This window comes from Rhinatrema bivittatum, chromosome 2 (assembly GCF_901001135.1).
Source record: "Rhinatrema bivittatum chromosome 2, aRhiBiv1.1, whole genome shotgun sequence".
In the NCBI taxonomy this organism is placed as follows: domain Eukaryota; kingdom Metazoa; phylum Chordata; class Amphibia; order Gymnophiona; family Rhinatrematidae; genus Rhinatrema; species Rhinatrema bivittatum.
Genome location: NC_042616.1, coordinates 742748577 through 742762657, shown reverse-complemented (window position 1 = coordinate 742762657; position 14081 = coordinate 742748577). Strand labels below are relative to the sequence as shown.

The following is a 14081-nucleotide window of genomic DNA, read 5'->3' as shown; positions in this document are numbered from 1 at the left end:
ATTTGGAGTAAAATCTTCACATAAAAGGTACATGCAGATGACACCCTATCCATGCACAGTTATAAAATTAACCTCCCTATGTTTAGAGTGCAAATCATGAGATTGAGATGAAAAAAAATCCCTTGGTCACTTATGAATTTGAAACAAAAGGACTATAAATTATCAAACATGAAAGCGATCTAAGAGCAATCAAATATCTTCATGTTTTTAAATATAATAAAATAACTGGGAAAGCTAGTAAGTATGTGTGTTTGCATAAGAAGAAGTATCACAAACTTTAAAAAAGAAGTATAATAATAAAGCCTTTGCATAGGTCATTAATTTGACCCCATATTGAATTCAATTCTGGAGACTATATCTTGGTTAAAATTTAGTTTATGTAAAAACCAAAAAGTGAAAAATTTCTTCTGAAAGTATTTGCAAATTGAGAACACTTTGCCTGTGCTGCAGGGATCAGCCCCACTATTTGCTGGGTGAGCCTTTGAAGTTTGCATTTCTGGTTTAATGAATGATAAGTCGTGTTTTTCTTGAATTGTAAGAATAAAAGTTAAAATATAGGAGTAAAGAAAATATAATAATATACTTTTTTTTTTCTTTTCATTAGCTGAATGTGGTGGTCGTTTTAAAGGAGAATCATCAGGAAGAATCTTGTCTCCTGGTTATCCTTTTCCATATGATAATAATCTTCGATGCACATGGATAATTGAAGTAGACCTTGGAAATATTGTCAGGTAATTCACCAAAGCATGGCAGCACAGAGAATCCTTGGCCTTGAGGAAATGAGGGTAAAGCCAGGAACAAGTAGGGTGTGAGTTAATGTCTTTGGAATTGTGAATGGGTAGGCTCAACAGGGGTAGTATATGTCTGACTTGCAACATTAGTCAGATAAACATATCAGGGTAACCTTAGAAGGATATTCAGACACACTGTTGAATATCTTATTATTATTATTTATTTATGTGATATATCACCAGTTACCAGAGCATCCCAGTGGTTAATAACTCAAAAAACATACATAAACTACACCAAGGGCTTTTGATATTAGATTTTAATATATAAACTTTGATAAAATACCTCCAATTAAAAAAATAAATAAAATAGGTATACATAAAATTCCAGAAAAGATCATTTTCCCTCAGGGGGTCATTTTTCAAATCGTGTTAGGGCCTTATCATGGGCATTAGGACCACAACACCCATGATAATGCCATAACGCATGTGATAAATAACGCAAGGAGTTTGGGCAGAGTAAATGACAATGAGGGGTGCTTAACATAACAGAGATTTAACACCTTTTTCCTGCCATTATGCCTTCAATAGCTGTGTGTTACAGCAAGGGGGGGGGGGGGGGGGGGAGAAAAAAAAGAGAGAGACTCTGGTGAGGGACATATATTAGGTAACTTTTATAACAATGTAATAGGGAGCATTCTGAACTCGGGGTGAGGTTTAGGTGGGTACTAGGTTTTGAGGGGCAGTTTCACATGCACAATCAGAGGTATGAACAGCAGAGTTACCCTCTGTAAAGATTTTAAGTGATTTGGAGTGATGAAAGGTATAGAAAGATGAGGTTGTACTCATCTCTACCTAGCTGCTATCAAGCTAGGTTTAGAGTACTATGTAGTATGTACAAATCTCACCTTTGTGTACCATTCATCAATCCAAATCACATAAGATCTTCAATAATGTCAACTGTTCTGTTTGCACCTCTGACTGAGCATATAAAACTGCCCACCACCTAAACCTCACCCTAAGGGGGTCATTTATCAAAGGCTTATCGCACGTGATACGGCCCTTCCCTATCGCGTGCGATAAGCCTCTATCGCATGCAAAAAGGGCCTTTTCGCATGTGATTGAATGCAAATTAGGGGGAGGGGAGGGGCGGGGAAGAGTGGGGAAGAGGGAGGAGGGATAGGGATAGGGATAGGAAAGTTCCCTCCCAGTCCACTCCAATTAAGGATCGGACTGGGAGGGAACTGGGGGAAGCCCGATTGCATCGCTGTGTGTAATTTATTAAAATTCATCCCCCCTGTGGTTCCCACCTGCATATGCTCATGCGGATTTTAAAATTGACCCTTAAGGGTTTTTCCCATTAACCCAAAATGGGAGAAAAGGCTTAATTATTCTGGCCCTAAGGATGTAATTTATTAAGCTTTATTCCCGTAGGCACAGAAAGCCTTAGTAAATCAAGCCCTCAGATGGTTAACACTGAAAATCAGGCACTAGCCAACAGGAGGGGAGGGGCGGAGTCGGTGGTGTCTTCACCTTTCACAGTGGTGCTATTCGGTGCGAAAGCCGGCAGCCAGCGCACAGCCATGGTGCGAAGGCTGCGGGCTTTCGCAGGCCCCCCCCCCCTTTGCTCCCCCACCCCCCATTTTCACAGGATTCATCATTCTGTGATGAATGATGAATCCAGGCCTAAGTTACATATTGCCCCTCTTACAATGGTATACATAGTTTACTTATATGAGAGCCTTATAAAGAGTCTCTCTCTCTCTCCCTCTCACCTTGCAATGTGAAAACATCATGGGTGTGATAAATTTAACATGTGTTCCAATAAAATAACTATGCAGTACCTGGAAAATTACCCTAACTACACCCTATTTGTGTCACAGGCACTATTTTTGCAAAAATTATAGTGTAATGCTAAATCTAGGCCTAAATTCAGCTGAATATGAACTTCACTGAATCATGTGCTCTATATCTGTTGGGATAGTCTGTTTGTATATTTTTAGTTACATATTATTGCAAATATATAAATTAAATAATATACATTTAGCATTAGTATATGCCCGTCATGCTTTTTAAGAATTGAAAGAACTAAAAAAATATTCTAGATAGTAGAGCATTACACTGAAAAGGATCAGACTTTGGTATGAAAGGAAAATTATAATTACTTTTCAAGCCTTTTATTTATTTAGTTAATAAAATGCACATAATTTGCTCTTGAATGATGGCAAAACCAAAACATACAATTAATCAGTAAGGCACAACAATTGATAAAGAGAATAAAACACATGTGTAATCACAGAAATCATTACCAGTAAAGCAAACAATAAGCAAAAGTAAAGTACATAAGAAAATTTTGTAAAAATATTAACCTTGAATCAAATTAAAATGATTGTGAGAAAATCACTAGTACTTAATATTCTTTAGTTGCTCATTTGCCTTGCTCTGAACTCCTAGGATTAGCTGTTTTTGCAAAAGTGGAATAAATAATATAATAATATAGTAGATTTAATTGGTCCATACATTCTTTGATATTAGAGAACACAGCATGAAGTGATAAAATGTAATAGGTCAATACTGACGATCTTTGTGTATGTAATGTTTCACCAAATGCATGTTTTGTGTGCACAACTTTTATGTGCACAAAATTCATGTTGAGAAAAAGGGGCATCAATGGAAGACCCATGGTGCATCTGCACCTTGAATATTGTGTGCAGTTCTGGTTATCCCTTATCAAAAAGACATAGCAGCCATAGAAATTGTAAAGGGAAGAGCCAAATGATAAGGGGAGGGGGGGCTTTCTCCCTTTAGAAGAAAGATTAAACAGATTAGAGCTTTGTAGCTTAGAAAAGAGAGAACTGAAAATGGATATGATTTAATTTTTTTTTAAAATCATAAGTGGGGTGGAAAAGGTAAATAGGAACAGTTATTTACCCTTTCATACAACACTAGGACTTTGGACACTCCATAAAATTATCAAGCAGTAGATTTAAAACAAATCATAGGAAGTATTTTTTCACTCCATACACAATCAAGCTATGGAATCTGTTGGGTTCGATGGACTTGGTTCTGATTAAATATGGCATTTCTTATGCTCTTATTCTTACATGCCCCAGGGGTGGTGATAAACTTTAGCTCATAAACACACATATTGAGCCCTCTCCTGCTAAAGTTATGCACACAAGTCTGGTTGAAAAGAATCACACTTCCAAATTTGTCCAGATTATGCTTCATTTGTAACTTGAGCCAAATATATTCAGTGGGAGACCAGCTCTCTGAATATTGTAGATATCCAGTAGTAGTGTGGTGTGTGCCAGTGGATTCAGGAGAATTTTTACAAATACCAATATTACCAAAGTGTATTTTGAAATTACGACAGGATGAATAGCACTACTTTCCATGCACATATGCATATTTTAAAATTTTGTATAGTATATGCCAGTCATAGCTTTTCAATACATAATTAATGATGCTTTAGAGATTTAGACCATTGTTAGCCCTCATTATTGTGTTTAGATTTCGTTTTGAGTTAATCTTTTCCTGTTTAATGTCTAGATTCAGACATTCAGGATAAGGTTCTATTTAAATTTTTTAGATGCTATAGTAAGTGTTAGGTAACTAATAAAAAGGCCGGTCATTACATGTGAACAAGGTTAAAGTTATTTTTGAAAAATGTAATTTCAGGTCATAGCAATTTCTATAAGAGTTTATCACAGGATGTAATAAAACAAAAAGATGATAATTTTATAGACAAAGCTGCCAAATGACTCCAGAGTTTCAGTACAGATCCATCCAGTCCTGATTTTAACCTATGACATTCAGGGATTTGTAGCCTTTATTTCTAAGGGAATACAATAGGGAAGGTCAATGGTTACCCTACCATGTTATGTTATGTTACTCGGCAGACACTATAATGTATATTGTTGATATGTTTCCTATTTCTGCACTACTAATTCCTAGTTATAACCTCCTTCATTCTTCATTTTTCCCCTCCTTTAACTGATTAATTTTGGTTAATCCTTCGCTGTTCGATTTAATCTGTCTATATCTCGTTCGAAGTAAACCTTTCATTTGATGTAAACCGATGTGATATGACTTGTGCCATGAACTTCGGTATAAAAAATAATTTAAATAAATAAATAGGGAAACCAGAGCTACATGACTCTGAACACAATGGGATAAAACCAGTACCAAGTCAAACTGCCTTGAAAACCTAGGGCCAATTGGCAGCCTTATTAATACAGTTCTTTTACCCCATGGGGTTGAGGAAACATTCTGCTCATCGGATGTTCTGACTTAATCCCATTCATAAAAATTAGTCCAGCAGTTAAAGTATTGGGCTATGACCCCAGAATTTATTTTTCTATATTATTAAAAAATATCATGATGCCAAATACCAGTATTGACAGAGATAACATAATTACACAATCTCCCATGTAAGGATGTAAAACTTTCAAAACAATTTGAATTTAATGCTTTGTTGAATTAATTTTGAAGAAAATGACAGTTGAAGGTCTAATTCACAACAGGCTGTGAGTTGCTAAATATCCAGGAATGTTACTTGGGTAATTTCCTGCTTGCTGGTCCACTGAATATTGACCTCATTAAATGCTGGCAGATCTGCATTTGGTTTCCTTCATATCTATATGGGAAAATATGATAGATTCTCTCATAAGATCTCAGGGAGAAGTGGCATTTTCAGCCAAACCTGAACTAAACTGAAAACTGCCAGGTTTACTTTTGTATCAATTATGCAAATTCTTACTCGCCTGTTCATAACATAATAAGGCCAATTCATGAAGCTGTAGTAGTATTTTAACGCAAAAAAATGTGCATTAGATTGCATGACCTAGGAGTGGCAAATCCATCCCTGGCTTGGTTCACATCATTTATGCCTGCACCAAATCTGTACCACTGGGACAAACTCTCACAAAACCTTACTCCTTTTTCTCTGGTGTTCCACTGGCTTCCATCCTTTCCCCCACAATATTGAACATTTATATTTGCCCTTTTGGCAAAATTATCAGAGACTGCCAAATTACATGCTATTCTTATGCTGATGACATCCATCTATTAATCCCACTCAGCAGATACCAAGATTCAACCATCAATGACTTTTTAAGAAAAATTGCCAACTGGATATACCAAAATAAACTAAGCCTAAATGCCACCCCCATAAAAAAAAGAAAAAATAAATCAGAAATGCCATGGATTGGTAAAAAAAGAACCCTTACCCAAAAGTGACCCTTGATAGAGCAACCCTAGCAATGAGGTCCCAAGTCTGGAGTGTATGTTTTATATTAGAAAGCCTATTTACTAGAGATGTGAATCGTGTGATCGATCGTCTTAACGATCGATTTTGGCTGGGGGGGAGGGAATCGGATTATTGTGGTTTTTTTTTTTTTTTTTTTTAAATCGTGTGAATCGTAAATCGGGGGAGGGCGGGAAAACCGGCACACTAAAACAACCCTAAAACCCACCCCGACCCTTTAAAATAAATCCCCCACCCTCCCGAAACCCCCCAAAATGTCATAAATTACCTGGGGTCCAGTGGGGGGGTCCCGGTGTGATCTTCCACTCTCGGGCCACGGGTGTGTTAATAGAAATGGTGCCAGTGCTACCTTTGCCCTGTCATATGACAGGGCAAAGGTAGCACCGGTGCCATTTTGATTCCTGTCTCCCGACGTCACGAGCGCAGGAGATCACTCCCGGACCTCCGCTGGACCCCCAGGGACTTTTGGCCAGCTTGGGGGGCCTCCTGACCCCCACAAGACTTTCCAAAAGTCTAGCGGGGTCCGGGAGCGACCTCCTGCACTCGAATCGTATTGCCGTATGCAAAATGGCCATACGGCCGGCGCATTTTTTTTTGTATTGCTAAATGGCGCTGGCCGTATGGCCATATTGCCGTATTGCAAAATGGCGCCGGCGGTATGGCTGGCGCCATTTTGCAATACGGCAATACGATTTGAGTGCAGGAGGTCACTTCCGGACCCCCGCTGGACTTTTGGCAAGTCTTGTGGGGGTCTGGAGGCCCCCCCAAGCTGGCCAAAAGTCCCTGGGGGTCCAGCTGGGGTCCGGGAGCGATCTCCTGCGCTCATGACGTCGGGGGACAGGAACCAAAATGGCACTGGTGCTACCTTTGCCCTGTCATATGACAGGGCAAAGGTAGCGCTGGCGCCATTTCTATTCACGCACCCATGGCCCGAGAGTGGAAGATCACACCGGGACCCCCCACTGGACCCCAGGTAATTTAAAACATTTTGGGGGGGGGGGTTCGGGAGGGTGGGGGATTTATTTTAAAGGGTCGGGGTGGGTTTTAGGGTCGTTTTAGTGTGCCGGTTTTCCCGCCCTCCCCCTTCCCCCGATTTACGATTTTTGACGATAAATCAGGGGAATTCCTATTGTATATCTCCTCTCACGATTTTTGACGATTTAAAATATATCGGACGATATTTTAAATCGTCAAAAAACGATTCACATCCCTACTATTTACCACAAAAATTCATGTCCAAGTAGTATCCAGAAAAGACTATTCCACCTCTGTCACCTTCATCTCTGTGCCTTCTTGGATGAAATTGCCTTTGCAGCTACTATTTGAGCCTCTGTAATTTCCCTCCTGGAATGTTATAGAACTCTCGTGATGTACTGTACCAAGCGTATACTTATAGCTATCTATTATATTATACAATAGTGTATTGTAGTCTATCAACTGTTCTGTCTGTAGAAAGCTTTGAATTTCCCAGCTGGAAAGGCACGACATAAATAAATGATGATGATGATTATGATCAGGGTGATGCACAGGTCCCATTGATGAAAATGGAACTGCTGGTAAATAATGCATGTTTGTGCATTAAAGCAATACTGCAGCTTCATGAATCAAGCCCCACTGTGAAGTAATGTGTTGTTTACATTCACATAAATATGGAAATAGAAATATGAAAATACTGATAAATTTAATTGTTAATATCATGCTATGCATCCTTTTCTTTAACCGTTACTGTTATCGCAATATACTGTAAATTTATGAACCTTAACCTTCAACAGATTAAGATTATTTTAAAATATATAATTTTGGTAGATTGACAAGAAATCATATGTAATAGGCATTTTATATTGTTGCTACAGCCTGCAGTTTCTTGCTTTTGATACTGAGGCATCACATGATATTCTACGAGTTTGGGATGGTCCATTGGAAAATGAAATGCTTCTAAAGGAAATTAGTGGATCTCTTATTCCAGAAGGCATTCACAGCACCCTCAATATAGTTACCATTCAGTTTGACACAGACTTTTACATTAGCAAATCTGGGTTTGCTATTCAGTTTTCAAGTAAGTCATTTGTTTATGTGTTTATGTATTTTGCCAATCTATTTGTACAATGCCATCCACAGTGTGGTTTCAGAGAAGTATACAAAACCATAATTTCTCTTTTCTTCCTTGCCATAATGAATGTAACAACTATAGCAGTATGACTGCTAAGTATACCATCTATTTTTTCTGCTTCAAAGTAATTGTAATTAAAGTATCATGAGATTATGTAGAATATTATATATTTAGCAGCTGACTGATCCATTGATTGCTTAACTCTTGCTTAAATGATAAGTCCTAAGTAACATTTATTCTACTGAGACACTAAGTCAACGAGACATCCTGGTGAGGGGAAACTGAAGAAGCATGACAGAATGATAAAAATCAGCTAAAGAAAGTGGAAAGAAACGAAATCATGCATGTCTGAGGTTTTATGGGGTCTCTATTAGATCAGTGTGATTCCAGAAACCAAAGGTCTGTTTCAGTTTAATGAAAAATAAATCATGAAACTCTGGGAAATATTCTTCAGACAGTCTTAATTTCTAGTTGTCCTTCTAGATATAAAGCTGGTTGGAAACTAAAACATCAGCAAGCCAGCTGTTTCAGCAAATGAAGCACATTTTTTATTCCAAATGTTACATATCACAGATCATGAGCAGGAACACAAATAGAGTCTAAAAGTCACTGCCAGCTGAAAGCCATTTGTGAAATGAGTTGATGGGAGCCCTTTAGTCCTAGCAGACAGTAGCCCAAATCATTAAAACCACCATCACAATTGTACTTCAAGTGGTGGCCTTGTTACCAGTCATGACAAAGATTGACTGGGCTTGGAAGCAGCTTTACTTTCTCTTTCAAGAACAGGGCAGAGACACTCTGGCTGGCATTTTGATGAACCTTGCACTGCCACTGGTCATGCTCCTACTGTTGTGTAGTTAGATAATTTTGAGATCAATATTCAAAGATCCACTGAGGAGGTAAGGTAGCCTCATTTTAACCAGTTATCTTTAGATAAATATTCATTTAGCCTTAACCAGCTATGTTTTCAACTGAACAGTCACCTCATTGACCGGAAAACTAAGTAACTGATTTCACTAGCAGGTAAATTTTCAAAGGCCCACACATGTAAATTTCAGAGTTACAGCAGGCCTGGCCATGTGTGCAAACCCCGATACGCGCACAAGTGCCAGGTCTGTCAATGGGTGGGCCGGTGGCGGGGGGGAAAGGGGGGGGGGGCCGGGAAAGCACCATTAGCTGCTGTCCTGGGGAAGTGCGCGCTGGCAGCTGGCTGGCGGGCGGAAGTTGCTTCTGCTCCGATGGAGCAGTAAGTAAAAAAAACAAAAAAAAATGGGGATAGTTAGGGATTGGTTAGGGGTCGGGGAAGAGAGTGGAAGAGGGAGGAAGGGTAGAGTTAGGGATAGGGATAGGAAAGTTCCCTCCCAGTCCACTCCAATTAAGGAGCGGTCTGGGAGGGACCTGGGGGAAGCCCGATTGCATCGCTGTGTGTAATTTATTAAAAGACATCCCCCCCCTGCGATTCCCACCCGCATATGCTCATGCGGATTTTAAAATTGACCCTTAAGGGTTTTTCCCATTAACCCAAAATGGGAGAAAAGGCTTAATTATTCTGGCCCTAAGGATGTAATTTATTAAGTTTTATTCCCGTAGGCACAGAAAGCCTTAGTAAATCAAGCCCTCAGATGGTTAACACTGAAAATCAGGCACTAGGCAACTGAATTCTGTTAAAAAACAAAATCAGCAACCATACCTTCCCTCCATAGAATAAAGTTAACACCCCAACTCCATGACTGTGGTCTCCTTCCCTCCCTCTCCATCCCTCCATCCATCCATGGAAATATTTTAAATTGCACCCCTCCCCCCCCCATAGTGGCTCCTTCCCTCCCACTCCATCCCTCCATCCATCCATGAAAATATTTTAAATTGCACCACTCACCCCCCCCCCCCCCATAGTGGCTCCTTCCCTCCCTTTCCATCCCTCCATCCATCCATGAAAATATTTTAAAATGCCCCCCCTCCCCCATAGTGGCTCCTTCCCTCCCCTCCTTCCACCCAATTTTTGTCTAGAATAATAGTCTCAAAAGGCAGGATCCCTTTTGCTTATCCCTACCTGTTTTAATATAAAATAATATCACTGCACAGCATTGGCCCCTTTCATGCCTTCCCTGCACCCTTTTAAATATTAAAAAAATATCACCAAAGAGCAGTGGCCCCTAACATTCCTTCTCTCCCTGCCTTCACCATTTTAAATGTAAAGTAGGGTCCCCACATGGTCCCTTTCTGACCCTCCCATCCCTCTTTTAAATATTAAAATAATGCCCAACATGACAGCAATTGTCTTCCTTTCCTGTCTTCTTCAACTGTTAAAGAGGCCCCAGCAGCCGGGGGATTCTACCTCTCACCCAGAAAGGAACAGTGATGGCTGGGGATTCCCTCCCCCTCCTATCCAAAGAAAGGCTTTGCCCTATTTTGGACAGGCGGGGAATCCCCAGCCATCACTGTTCCTTTCTGGTTGAGAGGTAGAACCCCCCCCTGCTGCTCGCCTGTTTTGACAGGAATTGCTGAGAGAGTGAGAGAGGGAAGAGGATCACCGCACTGCGCAGAGGCAATTTTGGGGAACCAGCCTCTGTTGGGCAGGGACATTTTTTAATATTTCAAAGGTCAGCATGAGTGACGGCTTGGGATGGCCGGGGATCTTTGGAAAAAAAAACAACTTCAACGAGTCCGAAGGAGGAGGAAATGCGCAGCATTTTTTTTTTTTAACTTTAAAAATAGTCCATGGGGAGTGACCAGACAAATTTAGATCTGGATTGCTGTACCTAAATGTAGGAAAACCTAGACGAGGGTCTGCTATTTAAAATCAGTTTTAGTCACCTAACTTTCTGGGCCAGTTCAAAATTTGACCAGCTAAATGTATCCACTTAATGCAATTTAGCAAGGTAACTGTAGCCAGGGAGCCTAGTCAACTTCCAAAAGCTTTGATCTTAGCTGGCAAGATCCCTTTGAATATTGACCTCTGATTTCTAGTGCTCTTAGTCCCTATGTACTAAACTTTTTTTCTTATAGATACAAAACAATGAGACAATCTTTTGTATGTATGCCTTTAAATTCACTAAGAACATTCTAACTTTTATATAGCAACTTTTGTTTCAAACTTATTTTTTACACAGATTTTTAATTTCTTGGAGGTTTCAGTATCTTCATTTATGTGAGGCACCATTGTATAGTTTAAAACATGTTTGTTTTAAGTGCTACTGCACAAACAACTTTTGCTTATAATGAAGATCATGACAGTTTATTCACTGAAACATGTCAGTTGTGATGGAACAGAAATGAAAACTATTTCACAATTGTATATTGCTTATATTTCTACACTGAAATTTACAAGGAATTATTTTACCCCATATGTAATTTGTATAGAGTTTGAAGACTGTGGGCCTCCAATTTTAGCCAAAGAAGAAGCCTAGCTACAGACAATTGTACAGAAAAAAATAATATTTCAAATAAAGTAAAATAACATGATAACTGATTTCCAGAGAGAGGAGAAGCAGCTGGTTCAAATATGTACAGAAGTATAAAATATGTCAATTACGAGCTCTTAGAGTAGTTTAGAATTTTATATTAACACTGTTTAAATATAACAGACATATTTGAGGAAACCATATTGGCTGTGCCCTTATTTGAAAGGAATGGGTACAATGCAATGAATGAGACTATTTTCATTTCATTTGTGGACCCCCATTTAAGTCTTTGACACTTTTAAAAATGTTGCAGTGAGAAAGTTGCAGGGAGACTGGTAACTATAGCAACAAACTGCTTGGCGCTAAGAGAGGAGCAGTAGGTAAATATAAAGAATGGAGGACAAATCAAGGTGAAGCATATTTTTAACTAACCTATAGCTCCTATCTGGATCAAGCGACAATGAAGTCCTCCCACTGAAAAGCCTGAATATAGAAACTCCATTTTTTCTGTTGGATTTCACAAAGAAAGCATGACTTTTCAGAAGTTCTCAGAATCAAAGAAAAGCTTTAAAAATGAAGGAGAGAGAATATTTTTGGCATTGGCAAATGGCTTTTTCTGATATTCATTGATGCAGTCACAGTACTTTCACTGACTGTGAGAGATAGTGGAGCAAGATATTGAACTGGAGATACTGGAGCTTTGTCAGTGAACACTGATGTTTTGTGTCTGACTCTGCACAGTATACTGTACTAAACAGGTCTTTTCCAGCCTTCTCTGTGTATACTCTTTCTAACACTTTTTTTTTGCATATTCAAAAGGAGTCAGTACAGCACATACATACATTGTGTGTGTGAGTGTATGTGTATGTGTGTGTGTGTGTGTGTGGTGTGAGTAAGTGTGTGTAAGACAGAAATAATTTTACACACAGTAAGGGATAGCTCTAGAAATACAAAAACAGAGTTTGTGGCAGTAGTAAGATACTTACTCTGCTTGACAAGTTGGTAGTCTGCTTGCAAAGCCAAGAAGTAAGCTCAGTCAGTGAACTTGACTATGGGCCTCATTTTCCAAGCTCTTTACCGCATGCGAATTAGTTATTTGGTATTCAGGGGGCGGAGTTGGGGCGGAGCATATGTAAAGCGGGAACCTGTGTATCGTGTGCGGCGAAACAGCCGCAGTGTTAGTGCGGCTGCTAGCGCGGCTAATAACTACAACTCAAACCTCGCGTTATGGACTGCGTTACGGGCCTGAAAAGGATTACCGCCATCCACGATAGTTTCGGTCGGCCTGTTTCAGGCAGAGAGAGAGAGAGAGAGAGAGAGCGAGAGAGAGCGCCTTACTATAGTGCCTATGCCCTACATAGGTATTTTAACCCCTATGGGAGGGCCACCTACTAACTCGGGGTGGGGATTAGGTATGAGCGTCGGGGGTTGGGGGCCACTTTCACATTCCACATGAGACCTACGGACAGAACAGTGGTCTCTAGTGCAGATTTGCTGGCTGTCGGAGTGAGGACGCTCACTCCAAGAAGTGGTTTGGGCAACGTTCTCTCTACCTAGCTTGATGGACACTCTACCTGGGCAACAACATGCTAGGTGGAGAGTATGTTGGCCAAATCTCCGCTTGGAGTGAGCGTCCTCACTCCGACGGCCAGCAAATCTGCACTAGAGACCACTGTTCTGTCCGTAGGTCTCATGTGGAATGTGAAAGTGGCCCCCAACCCCCGACGCTCATACCTAATCCCCACCCCGAGTTAGTAGGTGGCCCTCCCATAGGGGTTAAAATACCTATGTAGGGCATAGGCACTATAGTAAGGCGCTCTCTCTCTCTCTCTCTCTCTCTCTCTCTCTCTCTCTCTCTCTCTCTCTCTCTCTCCTCTCTCTCTCTCCTCTCTCTCTCTCTCTCTCCTCTCCCTCTCCCTCTCCCTCTCTCCCCCTCTCCCTCCCCCGGAGCCTGAAACAGGCTGTCCGGAACTATTGTGCACCGCGATAAGGGAAACCGGCAAATATCGTGCACTGCGATAAAATTCTGAAAGAATCATCGTGCACTGGGAAAACATCGTGTGCGGTGCTACTGTTTTCGTGAATGGCGAAAACATCGCCACACGCGATTTTTCCCCACTGCACGAAAGAAGCCTTATTTGCATTGGTAACACCCCCTAATGCGTTACCAATGCGATATTGGAAAATAAGGCCCTATGTTTGTGTTAAAAACAGGCACTCATTCAGAATTATATTAGTACTAGTAAGGGCTGACACAGTATCAATAAAGTATATTGTGATATCAAAAACCCTGGTAGCAACTTCTAATTCCATTATATCAATGTAAGTAAAGGGAAAAGAAGAAAATGGCAGCATAAAGAAAAATGAAATGGGCAGAGAATTTGGTGTTACTGCAGAGCCAATCGAGCCTGTTAGAAGTACAAGTAATACTACTAGCAGTGAGAAAAATGAGAGTCCTGCCCCTAAACTTAAAAGGCACAATTTGAACTGTAGAAAGCAAGGAGTGTAAGCTTGTTCAATCAATAAGAAATTGAAATTGGGAGAGCATGTGACACTACTGTCTGTTCCTCTTC

The 14081-nt window shown here is 40.2% G+C and overlaps 1 protein-coding gene across 1 annotated transcript in view; it reads left to right on the top strand.

Annotated features, from left to right (window-relative positions):
• CSMD3 (CUB and Sushi multiple domains 3) overlaps window positions 1-14081 on the top strand; it is a 3551396-nt gene that overhangs the window by 2273224 nt on the left and 1264091 nt on the right. The window contains 2 exon segments of the mRNA XM_029591914.1: window positions 605-731; window positions 7851-8053. Of these exon segments, the coding sequence (XP_029447774.1) occupies window positions 605-731; window positions 7851-8053 (330 nt within the window).